This window comes from Dama dama, chromosome 19 (genome assembly GCF_033118175.1).
Source record: "Dama dama isolate Ldn47 chromosome 19, ASM3311817v1, whole genome shotgun sequence".
NCBI lineage: Eukaryota > Metazoa > Chordata > Mammalia > Artiodactyla > Cervidae > Dama > Dama dama.
In genome coordinates this window covers 82,945,203-82,972,313 of record NC_083699.1, presented here as the reverse complement: position 1 = coordinate 82,972,313, position 27,111 = coordinate 82,945,203, and the positions used below count along the sequence as shown (strand labels likewise).

General features: G+C 49.8%; 1 protein-coding gene across 3 annotated transcripts in view; it reads left to right on the top strand.

Moving 5' to 3' along the window:
* Positions 1-246: 246 nt before the first annotated feature.
* The window catches only part of KY (kyphoscoliosis peptidase), a 48,729-nt gene continuing 21,864 nt past the window's right edge, over positions 247-27,111 (top strand). Inside the window, exons 1-6 of one of the 3 annotated variants that reach the window (XM_061167998.1) lie at positions 247-382; positions 3,648-3,710; positions 7,407-7,469; positions 18,642-18,716; positions 20,668-20,730; positions 24,188-24,270. In XM_061167998.1, the coding sequence (XP_061023981.1) occupies positions 247-382; positions 3,648-3,710; positions 7,407-7,469; positions 18,642-18,716; positions 20,668-20,730; positions 24,188-24,270 (483 nt within the window). Of the gene's footprint in view, positions 383-3,647; positions 3,711-7,406; positions 7,470-18,641; positions 18,732-20,667; positions 20,731-24,187; positions 24,271-27,111 lie in introns of all 3 variants that reach the window. The other 2 variants (XM_061167999.1, XM_061168000.1) reach the window with 2 other exon arrangements.

Sequence of the window (27,111 nt, the reverse complement as noted above, 5' to 3'; positions counted from 1 at the left end):
CGGACGGCCGGGGATTTCCTTTCAAAGGTGACTTAGAGCCGCTTCAAATGGGTAGCGCCCTCCCGGGCGGGCCCTAATGGCGAGTTTGGCAGAGTCAGCGAAACGCAGCGCCGCGGCCGGGCGGCGGGGAGCGCCCTCTCCCGCGCCCTCGCGGTCTCCCGCGCCGGGCAGCGGCGCGCACGGGCCATTTGCAGCGCAGGCAGGCTCGCGAGCGGCCGCCGCGCACCGGCCGGAGCGGGGGGCACCATGGAGCTGAAGAAGGACAGCAACGCCGTGTCCATCGACATGCTGCTGATCGTGCACTCGGAGAAGCGGCGCGCGGCTCAGGGCGCGCACTCGGACCGGCCGGCGGACCCGGGCGCGCCGCCGCAGCGCAGAGGAGGTAACGCGCGCTCGGGCCAGCCCCGGCCCCCGGCCCCTCGACCTCCTCGCCCCAGGGCCTGCCCGCCGGGGGGCGCCCCAGGCGCCCCCGGAACGAGGTCAGCGAGGCCGAACTGCTCCCCAAAGCTGGCTGCGCCTCAGCGCTGCGGCTCTGGCGTCCTGTGGCAACGTGTAGCCCCGTGATTGCCCCGGGTTGACTCCCCGTGCATGCCTGCAGTGCTTCCGTCAGCCCGGGAGCCAGTTTCCTCTTGGTCACTCTCTGAAGGGTGCAGATCGGGTTGGAAGATGCCCTGGAGGAAAAGGACCAGAGCCTCAGGCCTGAATCCTGCGTGCCCGAGGCCTGCTCCCCACGGGCCACATTGCAGGGCACAGGGGACCCCAGGGAATTCGTGTCCTGAGTCAGACTTGGAGATGGGGCCCTCCCTTGGTGGCCGTGCACAAATCACGGCCTCACTTCTTGAGCCCTCTCCCAGATTCCAACAGTAGAAGGCGTGCAAGGTGTAACAGGCACACAAGCTGGGGTGGGGTCAGGCTGCTCTCCCCACTTTGGCTTACCTATTATTCTAGTTGTCCTGCAGACTTTCTGGGGAAGCAGATACTGGTCAAATAAAGCGACTGTTCCCAGAGTGATTGTGGAAAAGCAGGACCCTGGTCCCTGCATTCTCCAGAGAACAGGACACAATTTGAGGATAGTAGAGTAGGATATTAATAGAGGTTAAATCGGCCCCTCAGACATCTGGGAACCCCCAGTCCCTGTCTCTGAGGCAGCCCTCAGGAGCTCTGAGGAGTCTGGTGTGCGGTACACTAGACGGACTGTGTCCTGGCTCTGGGGGTGAAGTCTCACCGCCCTCAAGGTAAAACTTCTGTCTCCTGTCTCCCTTCCAGCTCCAGGGCTCCTCGAAGTCTGTCCCCAGCTCTTCTGTCCCCACAGCCACTGTGCACATTGAATATGCGCCTTCCACCTGCCCTGCGGTAGCAGCCGGGCCCTGGATGGCTCAGCCTCCCACCCCCACCCCAGGCCACGCAGGCTGCAGCTGCCCCTTAGCTCCTGGTGATATGCAGGGGAGGCAGGCAGGGGAGAGAAAAGAGATGGTGGAGAGCTGAGAACGTTGACAGGCACCTAGTCTCCGGAGGGATTTGAGGCCTAGCAGTTCTTTGGGTTCGTTGGTTCTGGTGTTCTCAGAGCTGCCCCGGGAGACAGGGACATGGCCTGCCTAGGGTATTTGTATTGAGGAAATTGACAGAGACCGCTGGGCCTTCCTTGATAGAAATGTGGCTGCCCACTACTGCACAGACTGTGGTCCAGAGGGCCAGAGGCCCCCTACAAGGCACAGCTCCAGGTTAGCCCATGAGTCCCCACCTCCCTCTCCTGCTCTGATCACATTTCTCCAAAAGGTTCTGACACTAGAAAGAGGGTGGAGAACCCAGAAAAGGCCCTGAGATGCCAGGGATATGAACTGCTCAGTGAAGTGTCCAACACCAGGCACAAACCCTACGTGACACCAGACCAATGCACTTCACACTCATGATCATGACTCACAGAAAGAAGACCCATGTTTCCTGAGCTCTCTCTGCTATGTTGCTCCAAATGTTTTCCTGACGGAAGTTTCTCTCAGACATTATAGAAGCAGAGAGACCGTGTCATCTATTGACCATCAGACAGTTGTGAGCTGGAGCAGAGGGAGAGCACACGGTCTCCAATGCCCGCTGGACAGCAGTGATGTCCAGGAGACCCCTAGCTAAGCCAGCACATGGGCCCACTCCTCGGGACAAGCCAAGGAGGAGAAATGCTGAATAAGACCAGCTTGTTCCAAGGCCCCCTGCTGGTGCACAGAAATCTGAAACACACCCCTCAGCCACTTCCAGGTGTATCATGTCCTCTGGTCTGCTCCTGCTCCAGGGCCTGCCAGGCAGGGAATCCTCCCGGCTCTACAAAGGAAGGTCTGAGCTCCGTGTCAGGAGAGCGAAGCTTGGTTACTTTCATGGGCAGAGGACCGACTGAGGGTGTGAGCAGGCAGCTTTCTGCTGTGTCCTTGTGGCAGAAAAGATTAAGAGGGACAAGGAGGCAGGGAGTGTGTGCGCCGGGTATTGGACTGCAAGATGGCAGAGATGCCTTTCCCTTTTCTGCAGGGCCCTAGCATTTCCCCAGCCATTTCCTTAGAGCCGCGCTTCTCTGAAAGACTCCTGGAAGCCCTCAACTCCTGTTCCGTATTTGCCATAGAGGAGGTAGCCTAAAGCTGCCTGCACCAGGTCTGAAGAAGCTTCAGTACCTCAGGATTTCTCCCCAAAGTCGACGGGACACATGCTTTCCACTCTGTGGGTGTCAGTGAGGGTCCCAAGTGGTAGGTCCCCGATGCTGACCATGGAGAGCTCTGCAGAAGAGAAGGGTATCAAGAAAGGATTGGGGGGCGCTCAGAGTGGTGGAAAGGGCTAGAGATTCAGATTGGAGGCTGAGCTTCCAGGAATGTGGCCATAGGCTGCAGAGCAGGACTGGCCTGGTGAGGAGGCCTCCGCTGCCACCAAGGAGCCCTCGATGCTCCTTCCACGCCAGCAACCTGATTTTATTGCAGCTGCTTGCACTGCCAGAACATATGCCAGTTCTTTGCCAGGAACTCGACCTTGCGGCCACCACTTCCAGCCGCCGCCAGAAAGAGAGAGAGAGAACCACTTCTATTCCCTTCCCTGTTGCCTCTCCAGGTCCCGAGATGGAGTGAGACACAGGTGCATCTCAGCGGATGCCTCAGCCACTCAGGGTCCCTGCGCTAGCTGCAAGGGAGGCTGGGAGAGCAGGCAACCGTCCCTCTCAGTCACCATAGAGATCTATCACCTTCCATCTTTGCCCACTCCCCACCCTACCTTAGGACTCTCAAAGTGAAAGAAGGTTCACCACACACAGAAATAGGCAGGCAAAATGAATGACTTCTAGCAGATGAAGAATCTAGCAGATGTCTTCACAATAATGCTTCCATACTTATGCAGTGGAAACGTGGGCGTGACAAAGAGGCATCTCCATTGTGAAAATTCTCCCTGAATGATCCTGATAACCAACCACCACCCCTGAAAATTACTGCAGTAATATTTTTTTTTAATGTTTTAAATGTGGAGTGTTGCATTCATTCCTCTGAGCTCTTCTCATTTGTGGGCAGCCTCTCTCAGATCCCTAGAGAGCCACATTCCGCCTTTAGCTCAGATCCATTCACAACCGGTGCCCTTGGTCTGAGTCTCCTTCCACAGAGGGCCTCATGCTGGTCTTTGTCACTTCACAGGATTTCAAGGCGTCGGGAACGGAATCCGGAGATGGCAGAAACTAGAAGGAAATGACCTACATGGTAAATTCTCTTATCTTCATTTTATTTCCTTTCCAATCTCTTGAATTCAACACATTGAAAAATGTCTATGAATGTTGGGTTTCACTTGTTTGATGACTGGCCTAGACATCTAACCACTCAGACAGTGGCTGCTTGTGACTCAGCCAGGCCTCTGGGGCCACACTGACCCTGGAAGATTTCCCTTGGCATCAGGTCCCCCAGTTTCCTGGAGGCTGTTGGGGGCGGCAATGCTATCCACTTGAGCACCCACTTGTTCACTGGCTGAGCTATAAAGAAAACCTTGGCATCATTTGGGATAGTGGATTTGGGTGTGTCCCCAGGGGAGGGGCTTCCCAGGTTATGCAGGGCATCCATCTTTTAAAAATCTTTCTAAACAGGGAAGACAGTGGCCTGCCTTGGGTGGTGTTACTCAAGGCCTGGGAAGATGCCAGTCCAGGGTTCTGTGGCTCCTGGCCTGGAACCCAGAATACAATAAGATCTGAGAGAAATCCCAGCTTCCAAAGCCACCTCTTTATGGTGCCAGGCGTCAGTCACCCTGCAAGCCCAGGATTTCTCTGGCAGTCCATGCATGGACCATTATACTGGGCCTTATTCTGGCCCTCCTGGATTCATAAGCCCAGCCTCCATGGACAAATACTCTGGAACTGCACTGTGTGCGTGTGAGAATTCTAGCAAGAATAAGACCTCCACTCCCAGAGCCCCAGTAAGGGACTTAGTCAGACCCCGGCTGTCTGAGCCCCACGATCAGATGACTGACTCATCAAATGCCAGCGGGAAGGACCCATCCCCCATGACCCTCCACAAATGGAAAAACAAGACCCCAAATGAACAAGACTGAGCACCTATGTTCTGCCATCCTTCTGACAGTAACAGAAGGAGAAGATGAACTTCTAAAAGTAAATTCATTCATTCATTCCCTCATTAAAGGTGTACAGTGATTGCTTTGTTCTGGGAAGTATTCCAGTTGTTGGAGATGAAACGGTGAATGGAATAGTCAGGAATGCCTGTCCTCCCGGGGCCATGTTAGAACGATTGCATCATAATGCCATTCACCCCAGCCAGGTCTCAGCACCCTGGAGGTGAAGAGCTTGCCTATATCCCCTGCTCTATGCATGGAGATAACTCGTCCTCAAGACACCCTCCCCCAACGAGGGACCACCTTTGGAGTCCTGGCTGATGGGCATGCATGCGTGGGATGTCTTCCTTAACCTTGCTGTGGGACCATCAGATGGGAGACACATCAGCTCTAGCTCTACCTAAACGGACAGCTAAGTTAGCAAAACTGTGCTGTGGGCTCATGAGAATTACAAAAAGAATCAGACCTCCAAGAGATCTGACAGCCTCAGAAGCACATAGCAGCCCATGCAGGCAGGCATGCCCCGCCAGTGTGAGGGTGCATGGAAGGCAAGTGGATCATGTAGGAGGAAAAAGACACCATGTCTCTATTTGTTACAGCTCCTACTTCACCTGAGTTGTTGGAAATTCATCTTATGGGTTCTTGGGCATGTTATTACATTAGGAGAGGATTGAAGTATACTGAATTCATCCCCTTTTTACCATCTTCAGCTTTCCTGGTTTGGGGGAAGATTAGTGGAAAAACATAACAAAACACAAAGTGACACAGTAACTATTATAAGACTCTTCTTAAAGACATGAAGTGGGTACTAGGTGCTAGCTAAGAAACAGAATGCTTAAAGTAGTTCTTGCAAAATCACCCAAGAATTAAGTTTTAGGTAAGTGCAGGGCTGGAGAGAGACCACGGAGAGGCCTTGAGCTTGGGAAAGAGGATTCCACCACTCCACCAACATATGTAATTTAAAATTAACTTTAAGTAAAATTGTGTTTATTTTTTCAAGTGACACGCTTGCATGCACGCAGAAGTTAAAACTACAGCTTCTTTCTGTGTTTTCTGATGACGAGGTTCTGGATACATACTTGCCTTGTTGGTGCCCAGCTCACCCAACCCTGGTGACCAGCATGGTGCCCAGCCCTAGAAACTGGACGGCTTTCCCCTGAGAAGGAAGCAGCTGCTGGCTTGTGCTTGGTGGAGGGTGCACAAATGTGGATGAACATGCTGTTGGTCCCCCCTCTTGCTACCCATGCACTCCTCTGGCTGGGGCGCTGGCAGGGTGGGGGGAGCCCAAGTGCTCCAAACTTTTCCGAGCAGCAGGTGTTTGGGCTGAGCCATCAGCTTGCCCAGCAACGGGCTTCCCCTGCTGTGATTGGCTGCTTTCCTTGGTCCTGGCCGAAGTCTGCCTAGCAGCACAGGGACTAATGCCCCACAGCCACAGGGAAACCAGTTGTGCAGCCGTGACTATAAATACCCTTACAGCATCTATGCCAGCCAATCATCCTCCTTGAGGATTCCCTTCCCAGATCCTGTTTCCTCCACCCGGCAGCCGAGCGGAGATTACGGCCAGCTGTGCCCACAGGAGGTGGCCTCTTTGTCCTCGCCTGGGTCTGGCCTGGAGCTCCAACCTAGCACATACTGCTTCACCCTGAGTTGGCACACACAGTGGTCCTGACCCTTGCCCAACTGACCAACCTCAGCCTTCATGGGGCTAACTGACCTGGTTGGGCCTGCTACAGAGAAGCCTAGAGTGGGTGGGCTGCCCCAGGCAAGACCCTCCCCCCAGGAGAATAGCAATCCAGTCCAGCTCAATGAGCCACCCACCCAGCGTGACCAGCTTCTGCCTGGCCCAAGGCGTGGAAATGCTGAGTGGCAGCTCTGGTTAGGACACAAGCGATGACATATGAACAGAGCCAAATCAAGCCAGTGCTCCAGAGGCATGCTTGCACCTGTGCCAGTGGTCACTTCCAGGCACAGGCCCAACAGCCTTTTTGCAGCTCAGCGGGAGGCCAGGGGAGAAGATGGCAGGCCGGGGTGGTAGTGGCCCTTCCCTAGCCTCATCCCCACCCCTCTGAAGCAGAGGTTCACGGGCAAGACCAGACCATCACAGCGGCCATACATGTACAGCAGAGATGTAGGGGAGGTGGTGCTTCCCACAGGAGGGGCAGGGGGCACCCTGCCATGGTCTATGGCAGGAGCTGGGCATGTCTCCATAGCAACCTGACTCCACCAGGCTCTGAGCATGGCTCTGTGTCCCAGGGACATGAACATCGCCAATGCATGGCAGGTGCCCTGCAAATGTTGGTGAACCTGAACCACGCTGCAAGCACCCCAACTCCGAGGCTAGAGTGGGATCAGGGTACCCTCCATTCCTCTCAGAGAGAGGTAGGAGGCTGAGTTCAGAGTCAGGAGACTTGGGTCCAAGCCCGGGGTCTCACCTGGCCATGGGGTCTTTGGCAAAAAGTTAACGAGTCAAAGCCACGGGCCCATGATCGAAATAAGAGCCTTCCAGGCTGCTCCGTAGAAAGGTGTGGCGATCAGGGAGGCCTCACGCTGTGCTATGGAAACTGGCCTGGCTGCACCAAAGTCAGGAGCAGTGGTCACTTAGCCCGTGGGAGGCGTGCCCAGCTTTTGGAAAAGAAACTAACCTCTGCTGGCCCCCATTGAGAGTGAGAGGCTGTGTGTACATGGGCTCCTAGGCACTTGCCTGTGTGTTCAGATGTAAGATTCTTCTGATTCACATGTGTTGATACCCAGCCTGGCAACTCTCTGCTCTGCCCGGAGAAAATTCCATCCTACTCTGGGCCCCATGGTCACTGCAGGTGCTGCTTTTCTTCCTTCAACAGGGAACCTGGTGGAGAAGCAGCATGCCCAGCAGACCCAGGTCATCACTTCCTACGACAACCAAGGTAAGGTTCTGCCACTACCTGTCACCTCTCCCCCAATTCCTATGTGCCCAGGTCTGCTGTCCTGGCCAGAGAGAGTGGGGTCAGAGCACAGCCTGCGGAGAGCAGGGCCCTCTCTGCCCCGGAGATGCTGGAGCACCCTCCCCTCCCCCACATCCCATGGGAAACAGTGAGAGGCTGCCTGTGTCCTGGGACAGAGCAATAAAGTCCTTGGGCCACAGAATCTGCTGCTGTCATCATCATCACCCTGGTTGTCATCACTTGCGCTGAGTGCTAACCTCACGTCAGGCACCCTGCCAGACCACATGGTCCTTCTCATGTGAGTTATACCTCACAACAGCCGTATTTGATCGGTACTCTTATTGTCCTCATTTTACAGATGAGTAAACCAAGGCTTAGAAAGGTGGGTTTTTGTCCAAGATCATATGGCCAGCAAGAGTCAGAGCTGGAGTAGTCTGTGCCCCAACCATCCCCGCCCGCCACCGCCCCAACCACCATCAAGACCTCAGCTGTCGCTCCACTCACAGCACTGCATCTACAGCCTCCCCGGGAACCGGCTCCCCCCGCCTGCCCGCTGGCCAGGCCCTCCCTCCTTCCGAGTCACAGCGGTTCCCTGGCCTCTGCCCCTGAGACGGAGCCTTCCCCGACAGGGCCCTCCACCCTGGGACAAGTTTATCTCAGCAGAGGGGATTGAGAGGGCCCTTCCTTAGGGATCCTCACTTTGCTGGACGGATCCTCCCCGGGGGGAGGGCAGGCGAGGGCGTCCGCTGCTGACTCTGCAGGCGACTAGATCTGAGAGCACCTCAGGGTGGAGACAGGGTGGCTCACAGCTACAACTGGAGGAGAGGCCAGGTTACAGCCCCACCCAAAGTCCACTCCCCCATTCACTCCCCTCCCCTCCCCGCGGCCGTGGCTTTCTGCTCTGGGTTGAAGACTCAGGGCCTGGAGCCTGAGAGCTCTCATAGACTTGGACCTAAGATGTCACCGCTGGTGCCCTCAGTGCTCATGTCCTAACTTGCAAGGTTATGTCCAGAAGGCAGTGAGGAGGAAGCCCTGGAGGACTCAGAGGTTCTCGGGGAATTGCTCTGTAACACCAGCCAACTCAACATCCCCAAGGAAAGATGCTGGCAGACAGTGAAGAAAGCCTGTCAGCTCGAGTTCCCCGCAGGAAGTGGCTAGTTCTTCTTGCAGTCTAGGTCAGTATCCATTTAGGGCAGGATTCCTGGGACGATGGCTCCAGGACAAACCCAAGGTCACTCAGTGGGCCCACCTCAACCTGTTACCCCTCTGAGCACTGCAGACAAGCCTGGGCCCCCCTCTTCTCTGAAATGGACTAGCAGCAAGCAGCTCACCCCATATAAGAATGAGTGACGTAAGAGTGAGTGACACCTCACTGAAGTGAGTGTGGATTCAGTTCAGTTCAGTCGCTCAGTCGTGCCCGACTCTTTGCCACCCGATGGATGGCAGCACTGAGTGTGAATTAGCAAGTATTTATCTTACTTAGTTCTGGCCATACCCCCTGGTGGGGTCATGATATTATCCCTGTTTACAGAGGAGGAAGCTGAGGCTGAGGGTGCTGTGGTCCCCAAGCAGGGTGCTCCTGCCAGACCTGTAGGATAGGACTAGTGAAATGGGGCCTTCCAGTCACCAGAACCTTGCCTGTACACCGTACCCTGGCTCTTGTGGGCCTCTCACGTGCCTCCTCCTGGGATCTGAGGCTTCCAGAGGTGACCTTGGACAAGGTCCACTGAAGGTCAGGATGGAATGGTCCCTCCAGGTCTTATGGAAGCCTGGACCACAGCGAAGCAGAGGCTGTGCAGCTCTGGGGCTGAGGCAGAGTGCCCACTCATGCTGATCCATTCATTTCACAAAAAGCGGCTCTGGATGATGGCACTGGGGATCCATCAGAGAACACAACAGACAATCTTCCATCCCTGTGAAGCTGACACCTGGTGAAGGAAACTGATGAACCTGACTAGAAAAATGCAAGGTGTCAGATAAGACTGGGGGAGAAAATAAAGCAGGAAGGGGCATGTAGGGAGAAGTCATACAGCTGAGTATTCATTTCTGGTGGCTGCTGTGACACACATTCTCAAACTCGGTGGTTTAACACAAATGCATTTATTCTCTTCAGTGGGCTTCTCAGGTGACTCAGTGGTCAAGAATCCACATGTAATGCAGGAGACCTGGGTTCAATTCCTGATTCTGGAAGATCCCCTGGAGAAGGAAATGGCAATCCATTCCAGTATTCTTGCCTGGGAAATCCCACGGACAGAGGAGCCTGGCAGGCTACAGTCCATGGGGTCACAAAGAGTCGGACATGATTTAGCAACTACAACAATATTCTCTTCAACAGTTCTGAGACTACAAATCCCATACCAGTCCCACTGGGCCAATCAATCTCTTGGTCAGCATCAGGTTCCTTTTGGAGGTTCTGGGTGATAATCTTTTCCTTGACTCTGCTGGCTTCTAGAGGCTGCTGGCACTTGTGGGCTTGTAGCTGCATCACTCCAGTCTCTGCTTCCATCATCACATTGCATTCTCTCTGTAAAGTAGTTCTATCCCGCTCTGTTTTATAATAATCCTGGTGATGGCATTGGGCCCACCCAGATGATCAGGATCACCTTTCTATCACGAGATCCTTAACTGAACCTCATCTGCAGAGTCCCCTTTGCCGTAGAAGGTAACATTCACAGGTTCCCGAATTAGGACATGGATATCTTTAAGGGCCATCATGCAGCTACCACAGGGAACAATTTAAAATAGAGTGGTTGAGAAAGGCATCCCTGAGGTGACATTTGAGTAAGGGAGGTGATGAAGGAGCACGTCACGCGGCCTCTGGGGAAGAGCTCCCAGCAGAGGGGGTGGTAACTTTATGCAACAGGTGACAGAATGATCATGGGAATCTTGGATCTTCACGCGGAAGAGGTCTTTGCAAGATTCATCTGTGACGGGTGTGTGCGTTGAATGAGAGGGGAATGATTATAGGAGCCCCAGTGACCTCAGGCCCTGAAAGTTATTCTTGACAAATCAGATTTCTGTTGAGGCCTCCTTCTGGGTCACCTAACCTCATCCCCAGGCAGACTGCCTGTGCCTTCTTTGATCAGGCCTGCACTAGGCCTCCAACTGCCGTGTTTCCAGACCTGGGACATCCCTGTTGAGCTCCATTTTGCAGAAAGAATCATGAATGGCCCTGGGTTTTCAAGAGCCCCATGGAAGCCAGGGTCAGTCAGGCTGCAGAAGACAGCCTTGATCACACCCACTGTCTGATGCCCTGTGGTCCTGGCCCTGAGCTCTGGCAGTCACCCCACACTCTCAGTCACCCCACAACTAGAGCTGCTGCTCAGGGCTTCCACCCTGTGTCCGACTGTACCTGGTGTGTTATCTGCAGAGCTGGACTGTCCCTGTCATCAATCAGCTTGCTGTTCCTAGGGTGTCAGAGCGTACACTTCCTGCACTAATGCTGACTACCACACTCTGGGCAGAAATCTCTGAACACCCAGCCCAGGGCTGTTTAAGAGTTGGGTTCTTTTAGAAATACTTTAGCTGAGATTTTCTGACTCAGCTACTGCAGGAAAAATTCGAAGGCACAGAATCCAGGTTGTAAAGGTGACAGCCGGTTATGGAGAGAGTTAAGGAGCATCTTAAGTCAATGATGACAAATATCTGACATGAATGCCATACCACTGCCCCCCCCAGCACACACACAAATACACCCACGCATGTATGCATATACATACTCACATTCATATACACATGCACACACCTGACAGTCTTTGCTAATTGATAAGCGCTCCAGGCAGCCACTTCCAATCAGTCAGAGTTAATGAACAACACAAAATCTGTTTGCCATCTCTGTATTAGGTGTTCAGAGCAAATTAGGTCTTCAGACAAAGCCTGATTCAAACCCGCAGAGACCTGGAGAGAAGCTGTCGGGTGGGAGGACTCTCCTGATGGGGTAGAAGGCAGGCCCAGGGCAGCAGGTCGTGGACATGCTCAGGCCTGCCTGCTGCGTCGCCACATCTCTGGGGGTGGGAACAGGGTCTACACCACAGGGTGTAGCAGAAAATAACCACTAATACGCTTTTACTAAGACAGCCAAAGTTTCAGCTTCACAAAATGCTGTCTGGGTGATAGCTGGGAGAACTGGGAAGTGGTAACATGAGAAAGTCTGGAGCAGGTGATCCGAAATCCCAGGAAGGCCTCCTTGTACTTGTAACTAAGATTAGCGTCATGGTATCTGACTGTACTTAGGGCTTAGATCTCACTTTAAAGTTTGTCCAAATGATGTTCCACTTTTTATCATTGGCAAATTAATGTTCTTTAGATTAAGAGTTTTGTTCGGTAAGGAATGTTGTAGTTGGTAAACTCTCAGCATTTCACACCTTTAGGAAGCACAGGGTGGTACTGAAACCCTGATCACTGGGGGTGGTGTGCCAGGTCCAGGACCATTTGGAGCAGAGAAGCCTCCCAGAAGTGCCCTTGCATGCCTATGAATGAGAGCGAGAATCACACCCGTCAGGGAGGCTGGGAGCTTTGCTATTCTCTTCAAGGGAGTGACGATTAACAGCACCACTTGGAGCAGAGCCAGGAGGGGGCCTCAGGAAAATGTCAGATCCCGGGAGCAGGGGCCAGGGAGAGGCGAGGCAGTGCAGGAAGGGAGAGGTGAGAAGGGGTGACTGATGCCTAAAGGGGTGACTGGCTGGTGAGCTTCCAGCCAGGCGAGTGCCCAGTGGGAGACTACCTCAGCACTCCCCTCGGAAAGGGCTTAAAGAGTTTTGATTTTCAGCTCGCTCATTCTCTGACAGAGCGACATGGCTGGATAAGAGTGGCTGGAAGTACCTGGACATTAGGAGAAGTTTGGGAAAGAGGTTTGTCGTTGAGCCTTGGTAGTTCAGCTGGTAAAGAATCCACCTACAATGCAGGAGACCCCAGTTCATATTCCTGGGTCAGGAAGATCCCCTGGAGAAGGGATAGGCTTACCCTAGAAGGGATAGGGATACCCACTCCAGTATTCTTGGGCTTCCCTGGTAGCTCAGCTGGTAAAGAATCCTCCTGCAATGCGGGAGACCTGAGTTTGATGCCTGGGTTTGGAAGATTCCCCTGGAAAAGGGAATGGCTACTCACTCCAGGATTCTGGCCTGGAAAATTCCATGGACTATATAGTCCATGGGGTCACAAAGAGTCAAACACGACAGTGATTTTCACTTTCAAGCCAATAGTCAGGTCAGCTTTGCAGCTTCTCTGTAGTTCTAGAGACTGTTGCAGCTGAGCATTTTCCAAATTTTGTTTGATGAAATAATGCTGGGTCAAGTAGACTTCGGCAGAACTTCTCAGATCGTTGTGTGATACGACCTACGAAAGGGGAGGAAGTGGACATTTTTCTCAAATCCTTTTCCTTACAAAACATCTACTGGGAAAGTATAGCTTGGCACCCACTTTGAAAACCAGCTCTGCGTGTTCAGGTGGAGAAAGCGGAAAGGCAGTGGTGAGTAGACCCGTGCCCCGGGCGTTGTGGGAAGACACACAGGTGTCATTTGCTGTCCATGGCGATGGTAGCAGATCCTCTGACCAGAGCTGAATGATGCTTTGAACTCTGAAACACTTAACATCCTCATTGTCAAGTCACAGGCTGATTTTCTCTGCCAGTGAATGTGCTAGAAACTACAGTCAAAATGAATGTTAACCCCTTCAAAGTAATCCCTTGGAGGCCACTTTGTATCTTTTAAACTTGTTTAAGAATTTCTATCCTTAACACGCAGAGCAAGGTTATGAGCTAGGCAAGAAAATCAGTATTGTTATTCTGTGAAAACACATTTAGCAGGCAAAGGATTAGTAAATGGAGCTCTTATGAAATCAATAAGGAAAAAAATACCACATCAGTAGGAAAATAAGTGATTTACAAAGTAAGTTTAAAATGGCAAATAGGTGAAAAATACTATACTGAAAATTTAACAAAATACACAAAAACAGTGAGATGTCACTATTAATTGATTAAAAAAACTTAAAGGATTAATGACAATCAAATGTCAAATTTTTACATTACAAACCACCCCAAAATTCAGTTCCTTAAAACATTTAACAGCTCACAAGTTTACAGGTTGTCTGGACGTTCTTGGCTAAGCCACACCTGGCTGATTGCAGGTCTTGGCTAGCCTCACCCCTGTGTGTGGTCAGTGGGAGGGTTGGCCTCACCTGAGATGGCTCTGCTCTGCTCCCTGTGGTCTCTTGCCCTCTGCAGGCTAGGTTAGGAGCAGTTGCATGGCCGTTGTGGCTGGAATCCCAAGAATGGAAGTGGAAGCAGCAGAGTCTCTTGGCATAGGTTCCAAGCCTGCACAGCATCATTTCATGCTAACTGGCCAGACCACATCACCAGGCCAGCCCAAATGTGGGAAGGAATAAAAGACCTCTTTTTGGAAGGAAATACAAAGTATTGTAACCAATTTTACCATTAAACACAAAAAGGGTGAGCAAAGTAGACACTCTCTTACACTGTTGAGAGAATCATAAAATTGTTCATGAGATTTTGCCAGTATCTAACAAAAGCCTTAAAAATCTCCATACCCTTCAATACATGTTTAAGAATTTATTGAAGAAAATGCTTTGAAGAGTGTGTAAAGCGGTGTGTCAGAATGTTTAGGTTTCCCTGGTGGCTCAGTGGTAAAGAATCTGCCTGCCAACACAGGAGATGCAGGTTAGATTCCTGGGTCAGGAAGATCCCCTGGAGGAGGAAATGGCAACCCACTCCAGTATTCTTGCCAAGATAATCCCATGGACATAGGAGACTGGTGGGCTATAGTCCGTGGAGTCACAGAAGAATCAGACACAACTTAGCAACTAAACAACATCAGAATGTTCATCACATCATTGTTTAAATAGCAGAACATTTGGGAAATCTTAAATATCCAACAAAAAGAAATTTCTTCTTATGATTATAAACCATCTGTAGAATAGAGTACTATGCAGCCACTTAAAATGACTTGTGATTATATTCAGTAACATGTAATGTAAAGACAAGTGAAGAAAGAAGGATACAAAAACATGTTTATTATTATCCTGCTTTGCATTGTCATCTATTTAACATCGTTCTGTATCACATAAGTTCTGTTTTAATTCTACTTTTACTTTTGCATTTGATTGGTATTTTTAAATTTTTATATTAATTTAAATTAGCACACAGTATTGGATTTTCTGGTGTGCAGTTCTGTGTGTTTTAACACATGCTCAGATTCATGTCACCACCACAACAATCAGAATACAAAGCAGTTCTGTCACCCCCAAAATTCCCTTGTACAGACTCTTTGTATAGGTTCACATCCTCCCATCACTCCTAAGAGTATTGTTGAGAAGTACTGCTTGATATGGCTGTACCAAAAGGTGTTTATCCACTCATCCACTGAAGGACATTTAGATGTTTCCAGTTTGGGGTAATTATAAATATAGCTTCTGTAAGCATTTGTGTACATGTTTTTGTGTGAATGTAAAGAGTTTCATTTCTCTGGGATAAAGGCACAAAAGTATACTTGTTGAGTCATATGTTAAGTGCATGTTTTGTTTTCTAAGAAACTTCCAAACTATTTTCTAGAATAGCTGCATCATTTTACAATACCACCAGCATCTGTGAGGGATCTAGTTTCTCTGCAACCTCATCAGCATATAGTATTATCATTATTTTTTATTATTGCTCTTCTAATAGATGTGGTATCTCATTCTGCTTTCAGTTTGCATTTTCCTAATGGTTAATCATGTTGAACATCCTTAATTTCTTATTTGGTGAGATATCCATTATTTTACCCATTTTCTAATTGGATTGTCTTTGCACTTTTGTAAAAAATCAATTTGCCGTATTTGTGTGGGCCTATTTCTTAATTCTATTATGTTCCATTGAGCTATATATCTATCACTTTGTCAATATCACACTGTGTGATTACTGTAGCTTTATAGAACATCTTAAAATCCATTGGTGTCCTCCTATCTTTTTCTCAAAATTAGCTTGATTTTTCTAGTTGCAATATCTTTCTATCTAAATTTTAGAATCATCTGGCCATATTTACGATCTACAAAATTCCTCCAAGGAGTTTAATTGAAATCGCATGAAATCTATAGATGAACTTAGGGAGATTTGCCAGCTTGACAATACTGAGTCTTCCAATTCATGAACATAACATATTTCCCTGTGTATTTAGTCAGTCAGTTCAGTCCCTCAGTAAGGTCCAACTGTTTGTGACCCCGTGGACTGCAGCACGCCTGGCTGCCCTATTCATCACCAACTCCCGGAGCTTGCTCAAAGTCATGTCCATCAGGTCGGTGATGCCATCCAACTATCTCATCCTCTGTCGTCCCCTTCTCCTCCTGCCTTCAATCTTTCCCAGCACCAAGGTCTTTTCCAATGAGTTTAAGTCTGCTTTAATTTGTTTGATCATATTTTTTAGTTTTCAGCATAAAATTCCTGCATTTTTTTTAAGATTTACACTTAACTATTTCATTTTTTGGAGCCTTGGGAAATAGTCATTTTAAAATTCGATTTCTAATCATTTATTGTCAACATAAATATAATTGATTTTGAGGTGCTGGCTGACCTTGTATCCTGTGACCATTCTTAAACTTACTTTTTTAGTTCTAGGAAATTCTTATATAGATTACTTGGGATTTTTCCATGTAGACAGACATGTCATCTGTGAATAGCAGAGTTTCACTTCTTTCTTTGTAATCTATATGACTTTTCTTTCTTTCTCTTTTATTTCTATTATTTCACCGGGCAGAACTTCAGTACAGTGTTCATTAGGAACAGTGAGAGTGGCCATCCATGCCTTGTTCCAAATCCAGGGGGGGAAAGATTTCCATATTTCACCATTAAATATGCTGTTAGCTCTAGGTTTTTGGTAAGTGCCCTTTTCCAGATTAAGAAGCTTCCTTCTATTCCTAGTTTCTTGAGAGATTTGTTGAGTGGGTGTTAAATTTCATCAAATGCTTTTTCTGTATCAACTGATATGATCGTGTGGGTCTTATTTAGCCTGCTAATATGATAAATTACAATCACTGATTTTTCAAATATTAAGTGAACCCAGCATTCCCAAAGTGGTATATTATTCTTTTATTATACTGCTGGATTTAATTTTCTAATATTTTGTTGAGAATTTTTATGTTTATGTTTACAAAGGATATTGATCTATAGTATTCTTTTCCTATGCTGTTTGTCTGGTTTTGGTATCAGATTGATGATGGCCTCATAAAATATATATGAAGTATTTGGTGCTCTTCTATTTTCTGAAGGATCTTGTGATAAATTGAATTTTAAAACTGACAGTTTTGTTAGAATTTGCCACTGAAACCATCTGGACCTGGTTTTGGTTTGCTTTTTGTTTGTTTGTTTTTGGTAAATTTTGAACTACAAGCTTAGTTTTAAAAATACATATGGGAAATTTCAGTTTGTCACTCCTTCAATGAGTTTTGGTAGTTTATAGCTTTCAAGGAAATGGTCCATTTAAGTTGCAGAAATTATCTGTATAGAGTTATTTATACTATTCCTTATTATTCTTTTAGTATACATGGGATCTATAGTGATAACCCTCATTTCATTCCTGTATTGGTGTCTTGATTCCTGATTTGTGTCTTGTCTCTTTTTTTTGGCCACTCCAGTTAGAGGTTTATCAATTTTACTAATTTTTTTCAGTGAACCAGCTCTTGGTTGTGTTGATTATTTTGTCGTTATTTCTTCAAATATTTTTCTGCATCACACTATTTCTTCTCTATTTCTGGGATCTCAGTAACATGAGTGTTAGATCTTCAGGTACCATCCCACAGGTTCTGTTCACTGTTTCTCTCTATTGCTCTTGTTGAGTAACTCTATTGATCTCTCTTCAAGTTCACGGACTCTTTTTTTGCTCATCTCTATTTTGCTATTGAGTATATGCAGATATTTTTTAAACAATTGTATTTGTCAGTTCTAAAATTTGTATTTGTTTCTTCTTTTTATCTTCTAAGTTTTGCTAGTACTTTGTATCTTTTCATTTATTTCAAGACTATTTACCTCATTTTTTAGAGCATGGTTATCATGGCTGTTTTAAAATCTCTGGCTAATAATTCCAGAATCTGTGTCACCATAGGGTTAGCATCTGTTTATTTTCTTTCCCTTTTTAAGCTGATATTTTCCAGGGTCTCTCTATACTAAGTAACGGGATTTTAGCCTTTGCCAGATCTGCCCTGCATATGCACCACACAGCAGCCAATCAAGGCATTGTTTTATACCGTAGTTTAGTTCTCAAAGACTGTGATGTAGTGCTTAGGATGAGTGCATGCAAAATGTGAATGAGATCCGTTCATGTAGAGGTGACCACAGGAGTTCATCCATAACTTTATGGAATTGCTGTCTTGATCCCCTCCTCTTTACAACCCACTTGCCAGTCCTCCAGCCCTAAATCTTGAGGCTTTAGCTTTCCTACTCTTCTGGGTGCATCTCTGTGTCTGCATCTGGAAACAACCAGTGGGGAACAGAGAGGGAAAGAAATCAACAAGTATTTTCCCCTACACTCTTGAGAATCATAGCTTCACTGGTAACCACCTCCCCTACAAAGACTTAGGTGTCTGTTGGGCCACCAAACTCACTGCTGCATTGATCCCAGCAGAATTTCCCTGGGGGCTGAGTCAGGAGATGAAAGAAAAAAGGGAAAAAACAAGAGAGGGTTTCCTCCACTATGACTCTTAGAGTTCTCCTTTCTCACTCCACAAGCCAAAAGAAAGAGCTTCTCTTAGAGCAGTTTTTCTCTGCATCCACTGTGCCTTTCTGTGTTTGGGGCTGCCTTTGAATCAGTCTAGGTAATGCCATAGGGGAAGGGAATGGTCAACTCTGCCAATTTGATGATGCTTTAAACTCTAATCTTCTTCCCCAGTTTACCTTCTATCATTTGCTTTGGAGTCCTCAGATAGTCGGTCCATTCATTCTTTCCAGTGCATTGAGTAGGAGAGACATGGTGGAAGTTGTTTACTCTCTCTTGCCCAGATCTGGAAACTGTCTGCTTATTTCTTGCTTTGGGGTTTTGTAAACAAAAATTATCTGCATATTCAAAAGAAAGTTCTACAGCCAATTGTGTGTTGTTGTTCAAGCATCTGTCATGAGACATTGCACCCTTTTCTGGCAGCGTCTGGCAGAGAATATCACCTCCTATTCCTTTTCAGGAACACAGCTGACTGTGGAGGTCCACCCTCGGGATGCCATGCCCCAGCTGTTCAAGAAGTTCTCCTTAGCTAAACGTACGTACATACAGGGCTGCTCATGTTTGAAAGGCTGGCACAGAGGGTTGGGGCAGGTGGAAGGGCCAGAGCCCAGCTCGGGTACCTTCTGGGGGAAGGAGAGGAGTGACCTGGGCCTACACACACGGAACCAACAGAGACATGGCAGCTTCACCCTGGGACACTCTCTTCTCCACACTCAATAACCCCTGTTCTTGGGTCACACAAGGCATTTAGCTAAACATGAATTTCATCACAAGAAGTTTGTTTTTCTTAAACACCGTGTATTGACTGCCTAAAAAGTGGCATGCACCATGCTAAGCACTGTACATTCAATAAGTTTTTACCTCTTTGACATACACCAGTACTAGCCCTACTTTTTAGATCAGCAAAGGCTCAGAAATGTGAGATAACTGCCTGTCTCCTGGTTAGGAAGCAGGTCAGAACCCAGGTCCAAATGAAGCCCATGCCCTTAACCACCATGCCTGGCTGCCTTCCGTGCTGTGTGCACAGGCCCAGACCCAGGCCTGCGGTGTCTCCACCACTCCCTTCATGGTCCTTGCCCTGTATCTGTCCATCTTATGGCTACACAGGGGCCTGGGGAAACTCCAGCCAAGGAACAGAGGCTTCAGAACAGCCAAGGCTGAGGTGCACCGCACGTCTACTTTGTGGGGGAGGGGGAGCTTCAGGGCAAGTCCCTTATGGCTGCCTGGTCCTACAGGCCTCAGCAGCCAGGAGCTCTGGAGGGCAGACCCTGGGAGTCAGCTAGCTGGATTCAGATCTCAGTTGTGGGACCTCAGGAAAGTAGCTTAACCTCTCTTTTGTACTCAATTTCCTCATGTACAAAAAGAGGAAAATGATTCAAGGTCCCTCAAAGGATTGCTGTGAGGTTACCTGAGATAGTCAATAAAGCACAAGCCAGACAATAGTAGGTATACAAAAAATCTGGCTACTATTTTGAATCCCTATCACTCTACCAAAGAATGTAGATGGGAACAAAATATGAACATAAGAAAGTCAAGGCTCACTGTTTCTCAGAATGATCTATGTACATTTGCAACCTTCTATTTTTTTTATTTACAGCCAACAATGACCTTCAAGGGCAAAGAATAACTTCCCTTGGCACCCCTATCCCCAGCTCCTCCTGGTTCCATCAGGGACCTACATCTTCCTGACCTGGTTTCAAATCAGCAAAAAATTCTCTCCTGTTGTTTATGGAGTCTAATGACAATTAGTGACCATTCTGCCTTACTGGGCTTCCCTGGTGGTTCAGATGGTAAAGAATCTGCCTGTAATGCAGGGGACCGGGGTTCAATCCCTGGGTCATGAAGATCCCCTGGAGGAGAGAATGTATCACTACCCACTCCAGTATTCTTGCCTGGAGAATTCCATGGACAGAGGAGCCTGGTGGGCTACAGTCTGTGGGGTCGCAAAGAGTCGGACATGACTAAGCGACTAACACACACACACAGCCTTAAGAGTCCTGCATTTATAGATTTGATTGCCCTTGAACCTTCCTGAGGAATATTTACCCTCTTTCCCCTTTCATGTCTGCTCATGGTCAGTTCTTCTCATGAGGTCATCTGGCAGTGAATTGACTGACACCCGCAGGATCTCCAGCTGTGGTCCAAGACGGCAGGAGCATCCAGTGTGGAGGCAGGAAGAGGGACTCCAGGCTGGCCTGCTGAGTAATCCCAAGCCTTGATCATCCTAGAAAATTCTTTCTCTGCTCACAGACTGAACTTCTCTTTCTTGTCATCCCCCATTGGCTCTCAGTCCTCCGTGCCTCACCAGAAAGCCCAGGGCAATCCTAGCAGTGGTTTGGTGGTGGGTGGGGATGAGAGCAAGAATACTGTGAGAGGGAGAGTGAAGTTGAGGGGTCAGAGGAAGGACCACCACACAGAGAATCATCTGTGCTTGCCTTTCTATTTCTTCTCAAGTGTCTCTACTCCTGACCTTTGGGATATTGTAGGTTTACAAGTTGATAGAAATGGAAACACAAGACCCCGGCAGCCTGGAGGGAAAGACACCCATGGTAAGTTGCAAAGCTTTCTTGGGGTTGTTTTCTGAGATTAGGTTAGCCTCATGAGCCAATCTGCAGTCAGTTGGAAATGGCTCACTGGAGCAGTCCAGCTGCTTATATCTGGGTATCTGGGCCCATCTTGGGGCTCAGGGGACAAGAGTATCATGACTGATTAGCAATGTCTGCTATGGACACAGGTGGAGAAGTGGAAAGCTCACACATCAGATGTGATCCCAAAGCTAAAGCATAAACCCCACCAATAACAAGGCAGCCCATTATGGGAAACATTAGAACAGAATTCAGAATTGAATTAAGTTTTAGAGCAAGTGTCTGTAAGGTAGGAGGCATGTGAATCAGCAGAGTGAGACAGGGGAAGAAATCCTGAAGGGCTGTGGACAGCCTGGGTTCGAATCCTAATTTTGTTCCTCACTCACCTTACCATAAAGAAGGCTGAGCGCCAAAGAACTGATGCTTTCAAGTTGTGGTGTTGGAGAACTCTTGAGAGTCCCTTGGACAACAAAGAGATCAAACCAGTCATTCCTAAAGGAAATCAACCCTGAATATTTATTGGAAGGACTGATGCTGAAGCTGAAGCTGAAGTCCCAGTCCTGGAAAAGACTCTGATGCAGGGAAAGATTGAGGGCAGGAGGAGAAGGAGGTGAACAAGGATGAGATAGTTGGATGGCATCCCCGACTCAATGGACATGAATTTGAGCAAGCTCTGGGAGATAGCGGAGGACAGAGGAGCATTGTGTGCTTCAGTCCGTGGGGTCACAAAGAGTCGGACACACCTGAGCAACTGAACAATAGCAACAACACCTTCCCTGGGCCTCAGTTTCCCCCTCAGTAGACCAGATGGCATCTAAGGCTTGGTGCAGTTTGTTACTTCTTCCTATTGTTTTACTTTAAAATTAGAATAATTTAGTTAATGCCACTGGTATTTTAAATGTATTTATGCAAAATCATATTCAAATCTTACATAACCTGCTCAAAAAGTAAATTTAATGAGGCATAAATCATTATGGGTATTTTTAATGTTCAGATATTGTAAAACGGAACCAAGAAAGGGTAAAACTAATAATAGGGTTTTCAGTCCCATTTTAGAAATGCCATCCTTCTTCGAAATGGGGGCAGGGGAGACCTCATTTACAGAGTTGAAGCTTGTTAAACGTGGAAGTCCATTTCATATCCACTTAGGTCACCGTGACGGCCCTTGTCAGAGGGGCAGGAGCCAGAGTCCATGGGCAGAGAGGGTACTGAGCAGTGGGAGTTCAGCAGGGCCTGCTGCTGCCTCCCCGTCCCTTCTGAGGGCCCTGCTGGGTGAGGGCCCCGTGGTGGGCCACCCCGGATAGGCTCTGAGGTCGTCTGAGTGATCAGAGGGGAGAAATCCCAGCTCTGGCATGAGACAGGTGAGCCGTGATGCCTCTGGGTTTCCAGGGAGCTCTGGGTTAGACTGTACAGGACAAGAGGCTGGAGGCGATCGGGGCCGGGGAGCCAGGGAAGGTCTTGGTCCTTGTAGAGGGGCAGAAAGTGAAGAAAGAAGACGCTGGCTTGCTGAGCAAGGCCGCAGCCTCAAGTAGAGTTTGCACCGCCTGCCCATCCACCGTGCACGCTGCCCTCTCTTAGGACAGGAATAGCCTCAGATCCTGGTGTGTCAGAAACTCCCCACCCTGCCCCATGTGAGGACTACTGCAGCGGGTCAGCAGGGACTGAGGGAGCAGACAGAGGTGGCCAAAGCCAGTCTGAGATTGAGCAGGAAGAAAAAGGCCTTGGTCCTAACAGGAAGGGGCCCGCATCAGTGGGGACACGCAGAAGGATCCATGTGGCCTGCTCCTGATGCTGAACTTGACTGGAGCCTGGGATCTCCTTTGTGGCTGGACAATGGCCAGCTCCCTAACCAGCTGGCAGAGCCTCACATGCAGTGCCAGCCCAGGGAGGGTTGCAGAGCAGCTAAGGCCAGAGCTGGTGGTGACACCTTGTTCCCACCAAGGAAGCCACTGCATCCATCTCAGTGGGAACAGCAGCTCTGCTCCAAAATGCTGTCTCCAGCTCTTTTACACTGACTTACAGCCCTGGGTGACTGTGCAGCCTCCGTGCTTGCTGCTCTGCGCCTCCTGTAGCTTGTGTCCTCACTTGAAAACATTTAATAAATTATTCTTCTGCTTAAACTAAAAATAGAGGGAGCTGTCCTCAAAGGATGTATGGGTACACACGCGAGTAGTCCCACACTGGGCACAGAGGTTTTATATCCCTGTTCTGTGCTTGCCTGCAAAGGACCCCCTCTTTGCACCCTTCCAGGGAGCAGAGCACCTCTAACCTTACCACGTGATCCACTATCTCATTCACTCCCCCAGCTACCCCAAGATACATGCTTGAGGCCAGGCTACTGGATTCAGCAACTCCCAGTGAAGGGGCGGCCAGCCATTCCAGGCCGTGTGTAGTCCCACCAGGCACTTTCCCCATCCCTCTGCTCCTTCCAGGCTTCCTGTCATGTCCTGTGGCCCCAAGAGCACCCCTCACCCACCCCTCTCCATCCTGACATGGCAGAATGAGAGTTGACCCCCTGGACTGGGGGATCAGTGCCCCTTTGGCTCCATCCTCCTCTCCCTCCCTCCCTGACCTCTCACTCAGGTTGCCTGACTTTGGTCAGCCAGGACCTTGAATGAGAAAGACCCAGCCAAAGCCCAGGCTCTTCTGTGGCCTGGGGCAGGGCTTTGCTGCCTGTCCATCCTTGGGTTGGTCTGACCACTGATCAGTTAGCTCTGCAGTAGCTACCTGAGTCTGTCCTGTGTCTGGGCTCCCTCTGAGAAAGGCTGGACACAGGTGAGGGATTCTGAGACCCAGCCTCCCTTGGGGGACCCCCACAGTACCTTAGGCACCTCTTGCCAGAACTCTTAACTTTCTCATGGTGCACGCAGTCAGTCTCTAGCTGATCACAGGCAAGGGAAGAAGCCTGTCTGGGTGCCATATGCACCTCACCCCATGGAGACCCAAGTGGCCAAGAACCACCATGCCCTCCTCCAACACCCAGAGTGCCCGGCAGCACATCTACCCGGGCACCATGGCCAGGGCATCAGGGGCCAGCAGCATTGCCTGGATGCTCCCCACAGAGCACTCTTTCTGGAAAAGCTAGCAGAGAATCTGCAGAAAACTACCTGGTAGGAGAAGGGATTCTATAGCAGTCTGCCTGGGGCTGCTGAGTTCATTGAGGTACAGTCTCTTCACTGCTGACTTCCCGGGTCTCCTTAGGGTCCCTGTGAATCTCCCAGAGAACTAGAGGAGTTGTGACAGTTCCCAAACCCGTTTGTCTGAGAAACGCTTCTAGGAGATCTAGCTCTTGAGAGCAGTGTTTCAGTCTAGGAGTCATGCTGAAGGTCAGGCAGTCATGGCTCCTCACAAAGACAGGGAGGCCTGCACCAGGCAGTCCTTGGCCAGTCTCAGCCACTGACCAGTCTCCCTGTGTTTCCAGCCTACCCCTGGGATCGCTCCAGCCTGAAGTCCATGCCCCTGGACCTGCGGCAGTTTGAGAAGCTGGACACCTATGCCTCACAGGTAGGAGAGCCGGTCCCTCTGCCTGTGTGCCCCCCACCCCTCAAGACAGCTTGGGGTGTCCTGACCCTGGGTGGCAAAGCCTCTGCCCAACCCTCGTGAGTGTATCATGAGTCCCTTGGGTGGGTGGTCCTGAGTGCCTTTCCACAGCGTGTGGTTGGGGGACAGAAGGCCCACTTCATTCCCCCCACCCCACCTACAGTCCTGATGCTCTCACCCCGGGCCATGCACCTTGTCCCATCCCCTTGGTGGACACCTCTGATTAGCCCTGTCTGTCCTCCCCTACCCATTTGGGCATTGCTGTTGCCCAGCCCTGCCAGCCCCAGCCAATGCACGGAGAGAGTGAAAGGATGGGGGAGGACCACGAATGCCAGCACCCATGTGACTCCAGCCGTCCTCACCCCCAGAGCACGTGGGCAGCTGAGCTTCCACACCTCTGGGCCTGGGCACATGTGGGGTGGGGGTGGGGCAGCTACAAGAGCTGAAGCACTAAGGGGTCCTGGGAGTCAGGCAGGAGCCTCACCACAGATAGTCTGATTGGAGCAGCCAAGGAGCTGGACCCATTGCTAAGGTCACAGTGAGCCACCTAGGCTAGTAAGCCAGGAGCTCATTGTTGCCATAGAAAAACCGCCCTGGGGTGAGCACACAGTGGGTACTCAGGAAGCTTGCTTGTTGAACTGATGAGTGATGATAGGCGCTTGGGTCAAGAGAGTCCGATTCGAGGCAGGGATGTCAGTAGGAGGACCTCCAGCTGTCCTGGCGGGATGAGGCATCCCTGGATGAGGCGGAGACATTTAGAACAGAGAGGAGCTGGAGGCAGAGAGGGAGGGTCCCTCCCCAGAGTGTGTGCAGTGAAGTGAAAATGGGGAGAGGGGCTTGCCCGTCTCTGGGCTGGGTAGTGGGGGACTGGCAGGGCAGATGCTCGGCACAGGGAGCAAGGAAGCTGGAGCATGTGTCAGGGGATGATGAGCCTGTTGGGATGCAGTGAGCTCCGGTGCCTGCGGAAATGACCACTGGGCAGCTGCATAGCCAAGCCTGGACCCGTATCCAGGCTGGAGAGAAACCCTTGGGCCAGATTCCCTGCCTTGGGAGCCATCAGATTCAGTCAAGAGCTGAAGCCCTAGAGAGGGCATCATCTTGGGGAAGGCAGGCCGGGGATCCAAAGGGCCTGGATCCGCCTGAGGCCAAGCAAGATCTGGAAGGATCAGTGTTCTGAAAACTGCAGGCATGGTCAACAGCGTGGGCTGTTCACTCTGGCCAGGCAAGGCTAGCACAGGCTCCTTTCCATTCTTCAACATTGAAGTCCTTCTTCCTTCTTGGTAGGGGGCAGCTCAGAGGAAGGCTGGAGGCCTCAACTCGACTCCGGCAGGCTGAGGGGCAAATGAGGAGGTGAAGGGGGAGGGAGTGGAGAGAAGACCCCACAGGAGCCTGGCAAGGAAGGAAGGCTAGATGTGGGCAGGCCTGTGAGAGAGACTGGGGGGTGTTTTGAAGAGACATGGCTGACAGGAGAGGATGGGACGCCCAGGATAGGAAGGAAGAAGTGAGAACACAGCCAAGCAAGGGCACCACTTGAGGAAGGAAGAGCAGGCTCTGCTGAGGCAGAGACCTGGTCTGGAGGCCTACAGAGAGGCTGGCTGAGAAGGAGGGAGGTCTTATTGGTAAGGAAGCCATGCCTGGGCTTTGCGGAGTCTGAGGCCAGGTCTTCTGTGAATTAGGGAAGGAAAGGGAGGACATCCAGAGTCTGAGCAGGGTGGGGTAAGTTGTCACAGCCTCCAGAATGGATAGATAGACTGCTGGACAGGCCCGGAGAACAGTGAGTGAACGGAGACCAAAGAACCAGAATCCACAGAACTGAAGCCAGGGGTTAAGTCAAGAGTCGGCCAGACTATAATGTGGGCCTACAATGTGTCGGGTGTGGTTCTAGACCCTGGAAGAGGGACAAAGACAAGGACCGTGGGGTTGGAGCAGCTGACCAAGTGGGGACATGGGAGGGGCCTGGAGGTCTCCCTGTGGTCAGAGGGTGGATCCTGGAGATCCCGTGTGAACAGTGGAAACATGCCAGGAGAGAACAGGTCAGGAAGACCTCAGGTGGGGGCTGCCCGAGGTGTGGACAGCCACTACAGAAGTAAGCACCCAGGTGCCCCCGCTTCTTTCCAGCAATGCCAACCCTGAGGGCCCCTGCTGGAAAACCTAACTTGTTCTTTTTTCTAAATTACAGTAAAATATATGTGACCTAAAATCTGCCATTTGAATCATTTTTAAGCATACAATCCAGTGGCATTAGTTACACTCCCAGTGTTGTACAACCATTGCTATCGTCTTCTTCCAAAAATCAGCCTAAATAGGAACTTTGTACCCATTCACCAATAACTCCCCATTCTCTCTCCTCCCAGCCCCTGGCAACCTCTAATTTATTTACTGTCTCTATGAATTTATCTAGTATTTCATGTAAGTGGAATCATATACTGTGTCTTTTTGTGTCTGACTTGTTTTACTTAGCATCATGTTTTCAAGGTTCATCCAAGTTGCAACATGTAGGAGAACTTCATTCCTTTTCATGGATGAATAATATTTCATTACATGGATATACCATATTTGGTTATCCATTCATCTCTGATGGCCACTTACATTGTTTCTACCTTTTGGCTATTGTGAATATTGCCCCTATGAGGACTGGTAAACAAGTATCTGAGGATCTGTCTTTGTTTTTGGGTTGTATATACCTAGGAGTGGAATTGCTGAGTCACATGGTAACTCCATGTTGAAATTTTTGAGGAACTACCAAACTTCCCCACAGCAGCCGCATTGCTTTACATTCCCACCAGCAATGTACAAGGGTTCTAT